This window comes from Penaeus chinensis, chromosome 34 (genome assembly GCF_019202785.1).
Source record: "Penaeus chinensis breed Huanghai No. 1 chromosome 34, ASM1920278v2, whole genome shotgun sequence".
Lineage (NCBI taxonomy): Eukaryota > Metazoa > Arthropoda > Malacostraca > Decapoda > Penaeidae > Penaeus > Penaeus chinensis.
Genome location: NC_061852.1, coordinates 2,986,754 through 2,992,459, shown reverse-complemented (window position 1 = coordinate 2,992,459; position 5,706 = coordinate 2,986,754). Strand labels below are relative to the sequence as shown.

At 42.4% G+C, this 5,706-nt stretch overlaps 1 protein-coding gene across 6 annotated transcripts in view; it reads left to right on the top strand.

Moving 5' to 3' along the window:
* The window catches only part of LOC125043511, a 474,978-nt gene that overhangs the window by 154,853 nt on the left and 314,419 nt on the right, over nt 1-5,706 (top strand). The window contains exon 2 of one of the 6 annotated variants that reach the window (XM_047639611.1): nt 2,403-2,522. The exons of the other annotated variants lie outside the window; for them this stretch is intronic. Within the exon in view, the coding sequence (XP_047495567.1) occupies nt 2,403-2,504 (102 nt within the window). The 3' untranslated portion in view covers nt 2,505-2,522. Of the gene's footprint in view, nt 1-2,402; nt 2,523-5,706 lie in introns of those variants that run through there. 6 annotated transcript variants of the gene reach the window in all.

The window sequence follows — 5,706 nt, the reverse complement described above, 5'->3', positions numbered from 1 at the left end:
AGGGGACATAAACAGGTAAATTCCAGGATTATTAAACCGCTAAAAGTGTGCGAAGGGAAAACAAAAATAAGCAAACAAAGAAAAAAATAAAAAACAAATTACTTTTTTCCCTTCACGTGCGAAAGATTTAATTAATTATTCCCCTTTTTTTTTTCTTTTTTCTTTTTCTTTTTCTTTTCTTTTTAACTTTTCTTTTAGGTATTTCGCTTCCAGTAGTAACGGCCCCTTTTGCCACTTTATTGCGGTAATAAGTGGTAGCTTATGTTAAGCTACCTCTTTGCCCCTTCCTCTCGCCTCCTTCCCCCCTCCACTCCCCTCCACTTTCCTCTCCTCCCTCACCCCTCCCTTTCCCTTTCCTCCTCTCCCCTCCTCCCCTCCCCTCGCCTCCTTCACCCCTCCCTTCCCCCCCATTTTCCTCTCCTCCCCTTTCCTCCCTATTCCTCGCCTCCCCATTCCCCTCCCTCACCCCTCCCATCCCCTTTCCTACTCTCCCCTCCTCCTCTCCCCTCGCCTCCTTCACCCCTCCCCTCCACTTTCCTCCCTATTCCTCGCCTCCCCTCTCCTCCCTTACACCCCCCCTCCCCTTTCCTCCTCTCCCCTTTTCCCCTCCCTTTTCTTCCTCTCCCCTCCTCCTCTCCCTTTCCCCCCTCCCCTTTCCTCCTCTCCCCTTTTCCCCTTTCCTTGCCTCCTCTCCCCTCCTCCCCTCCACTTTCCTCCTCTCCCCTCCTCCCCTCCCCTTGCCTCCTCTCCCCTCCTCCCTTGCAACATCCTCCCTTAAAACGCGGCAACAACGATGCAACTTTCGCTCGTGGTTAATGGTGCGAGGGCGATGGCTTAAGGGGCAGGGAAGCTAGGACTTACGACAGGGATAGGGTGGGTTCAGGGTGGGCAGGGTGGGCAGGGTGGGCTCAGGGTGGGCTCAGGGTGGGTTCAGGGTGGGCAGGGTGGGCAGGGTGCAGGTAGGGAGGGTGCCTGTCTGTATTTTTAATTGCCCTGTAATTCTTGCCTCCAATGGATTTAAAACTACATAAATCCACTTGACAGATGTATCGACAACTGCAACCTTGAAAATAAAAAAAACATAAGTCAGAGAAAGAGAGAGACAAAGAAAGAAAGAAAGAGAGAGAGAGAGAGAGAGAGAGAGAGAGAGAGAGAGAGAGAGAGAGAGAGAGAGAGAGAGAGAGAGAGAGAGAAAGATTTTTTATTTGATAACATTTATTTACAACACAGTATACATGCCCTGCAAAAAGCCAGGGTAAGATACCAAAGCAGGTATCCAAACTGGCTGTGCTTCTATTTGTGTAGAGGCCTATCAATCAAATATAAGTGCTATGTACATACCTGGAGGGCTGTGCTATTATCACTGCATCAAAATATCATCTGGTTGGTAAGAAACCTTTTATATCACTAATCATGCCAAAGACAAGACCAGTGTCTATAATAAAAGTAATATTATCAATAAGTGCTAATCTGGGAATAGATCGATAAGATGCAGTTTTCATGCAACGAACTAAGTAATGGGTTTATGCGACTTGGATGCCTTGCACAGTTTGCAGCGGTGATCTGAAACTGGCTCTGCCTCCAAAGCTGCATCTCGAAGACAGGTGATAACACGAGAGAGAGAGAGAGAGAGAGAGAGAGAGAGAGAGAGAGAGAGAGAGAGAGAGAGAGAGAGAGAGAGAGAGAGAGAGAGAGGAGAGAGGAGAGAGAGAGGAGGAGGAGAGAGAGAGAGAGAGAGAGAGAGAGAGAGAGAGAGAGAGAGAGAGAGAGAGAGAGAGAGAGAGAGAGAAGGAAAGAGAGAGATAGACATAGAAAAAGAGAGCGGGAGAGAGAAACAAATTGACAAACAGAGAGACAGACAGAGACAGTCAAACGTACAGAAACACGCACAATTTACATTCGATTGATGTTTCTTTCTTTGATTTTTTTGTCTTTCTTTCTTTCTATTTTTCTTTCTTTATATGTGTCTTTCATTCCTTCGGTTTATCTCTCCATCTTTCTTTAGTCTCTCTTTCTTCCTCCTTTTTTTTCTATTATTTCTGGATGTCTTGCTTATTACTGTTTCTTCTGCCGGTAAAAATGGTGCTTTTGCTCTCGCTGCGATATTTACTCTTTTTCCCCAAGTGTGATGATATGGTTTTGAATAAACAAATATAAAATATTCCGAGGATTTAGATGTTTAAGGGAAATGATTTCCAACAAAATAGAGGGTCTGATAAGCATAATGCGAATACAATTAAGTTCAACACGGACTTGAAAATGTCATTATTACGCTCTCTTCCTCATCTCCACTTTCAAAACTTCATCACTCACCATCCCTCTCTCCCTCCCTTCTCCCAGCAGACTTCTGCACTGCAATATTGCAAGACCCATTAACAACTTTTTTTTCTTTCTTCTTCCAGGTAAGAGGTGATGTGCCAAAGCTTGATGGATTCACTCCGAGGGAAAGAAGAGAAGAAGAAGAAGGAAGAAAGAAAGAGAAGAGGAAAAGTGCAAGGAATTGAAAGAATATAATGGCGCGCAAAGATACAATATGTTTTTTATTTACATACACACAAACGCATATATATATATATATATATATATATATATATATATATATATATATATATATATATATATATATATATATATTTATATATATATATATATATATATATATATATATATATATATATATATATATTATATATATATGTATATATATATATATATATATATATATATATATATATATATATTTATATATAAATATATAGATGTGTATATACCTATATATCTATCTATCTATATATATATCTATATATATATATATATATATATATATATATATATATATATAAATATTGATATATATATATATATATATACATGTGTGTGTGTATACACACACACACACACACACACACACACACACACACACATGTATATATATATATATATTATATATATATATATATATATATATATATATATATATATATACATATATATACATATATAAATATACATATATATATATATATATATATATATATATATATATATATATATATATATATATATATATATATTTATATGTGTGTGTTTGTTGGCTCACAAATGATACTGAAGTGAAGGCATCTCCTCCTCCAAGCGGAGGTGAAGGAATGTGTCGCCAACATACATGGCTTTTGCGGAAGGAAAATGCAATAGTCAGTGATATATCTTGTTTGTCATGGAAGGATACGTAAGTAGGTGGAGCGGTAAACATACGGATATGTAAATGTGTCTGATAAGATGTGTGCGTGGCAAAAGAATATGGATGAAAATCATATAAATCGTATAAATGAATGCATTACGTAGACTGTTAGAATAGGTATATAGACTGATAGATATAGATATATAGATAGACAGATAGATACACACACACATACATGCGCACAGAGAGAGAGAGAGAGAGAGAGAGAGAGAGAGAGAGAGAGAGAGAGAGAGAGAGAGAGAGAGAGACAGAGAGACAGGCAGACAGACATGTAGGCAAGCAGACAGACAAGCAGACAGACAGACAGACAGACAGACAGACAGACAGACAGACAGACAGACAGACAGACAGACAGACAGACAGACAGGTACGCAGGCAGGCAAGCAGACAGACAGACAGACAGACAGATAGACAGACAGACAGACAGACAAACGGATAGACAGACAAACAGACAGAGATAGAGAAAGAGACAGCTAGACAGAGACAGAGAGAGACACAGAGACAGAGTGGTAAGAGACAAAGAGAAAGAGAAAGAGAAAGAGAGAGTGAAGGAACTACCTCTAGAACACCAGAGGAGGATAACGCGTCTTCCCTCGTGATGAATTTCCTCAAGTATGAGAATGTCCTGTATAATAGTTAATCGCATAAATGAAATCCCTTTATGCATCCCCACAATAGGAACTGTCCCCTACGATATTTACACAGCAATTACACACCCGTGATTACATTACAATTCAAAAAGACAGCGTTATGAAAGCGAGTCATGGCCCTCCCCTAGCCATCTGTCCTCCACCTCTTCCCCTCCCCCTTCCGCTCACCCCCCCCCCTCTCGCTCCGCCCCGTGTCATAATAACTCAAGCTGGCTGATATTATCGCTTTTAATGTAGTAATTAAAGTGAGGGACATAGCTCAGCTGTTCCCACTGCTTGTGACGCCTTAGCCTGGGAGTTTAACCATGTGCTAGGAGTCAGGGCATCACGTTTTATCAATGGCTCTCTGATCTTATTGTTTATTTATATATTCATTCATATTTTTTTCCTTAAGATTAGGTCTTTACGGAGGGGTTATCTGCCTTCTTATTTATTTTGTTGTTGTTATGATGTTGTTGTTATTATTATAATTATGATCAGTATTATTGTTATTAAGATCAGTGTATTGTTATTATTTGCAGTTTAGTTTTTATTTCTTTGTCGCTTTGATGCAGATTTGCCTGTGTATTGTCCGTTCGTGCAGTGTGTGTCCTTTTCTACTGTCTCTTTCCTTTTTATTCTACAAGGATTAATCTTCATCATTTCGCGTCTTCCTCCCCTTATCTCACTCTTCCCCTCTTCTCATCTTCTTCCTCTCCTTTCTCCTTTCCTTCTTTCCCTCTCCGTCTTCCTTTTCCCTTCCTTTCCCACTCCCTTTTCTTCCTCGCCTCCTTTCCCTCTCCCCCTTCTTCTTCTCATGATTTCCCTCTCCCTCTTTTTTCCTCTCCTCTTTTCCCTCTCCCTCTTTTTCCTTTCCTACTTTCTTCTCTCTCCATCTTCACCCTTCTTCCCTCTTCTTCTTCTCATTTCTTCTTGTTCTACTCTCTCCCCTCTCCCCTTCTTCCTCACGACACGTCAAAGAAAGGTATTTATTTTCCTTCTCCCTCAGACACACTCCTTAAGGATATTGTTAACGAGTAGCGGAGAGACGCAATGTGTTTGTGTGCTGTATAGGCCTATAGAGGGGGTAGGGGTGGGGGGTCAGTCTAAGGGGAGGGGGAGGAGGAGGAAGGGAATGGGAAGTGGGGAGAGGGAGGGGGGAGGAGGGGAATGGGTTGTGGGGAGAAAGAAGGGGAGGGGGGGTAGGTAGTGGGGAGAGGGAAGGGGGGATGGGTAGTGGGGAGAGGGAGGGGGGGGAGGGGAATGGGTTATGGGGAGAGGGAGGGGGAGGAAGGGAAAGGGAAATAGGGAAGGGAAAAAGGGGAAGCAAAGGAGATGGTAGAAGACGCATCAATAGAGGAGTAGGGAAGAGAGGTAGAGGAGTAAGATAAGATGCGGAAAGGGGAGAACAGGAAGAAAGAAAGGAATAAAGGGAAGGAAGATGAAAGGAAGATAAAGAAATGAAGATAGAGAGATGCGGGTTGGTAGGGAGAGGAAGGGGGAGAAGAAGAAAGAGAACAGAGACAGGGGGGAGGACAGGGAGGAGGAGGAAAGGGAGTGGAGAGAGGAAACAGAAACAAGGGCAGGGACAGAGTGGTAGGGGGGGTGGGGGTGCAAAGTGCCAGGAGAGGACGAAGGCGCGGGGGAAAGGGGGGGGGGGGGGGGAGGCGGAGTGTACGAGTAAGCCCTGGTCATGACACCAAGTATTCCCGGTATCTGGTAACCACAGAAACCCCACAGAGGAACGGCGCTAGAGGTGAACCGAGAGTTATAAATAACGGAAATGACACCTGTTCTAATTCACGCAGGGCGGGACCTTTTACCTGCTACCCGCTT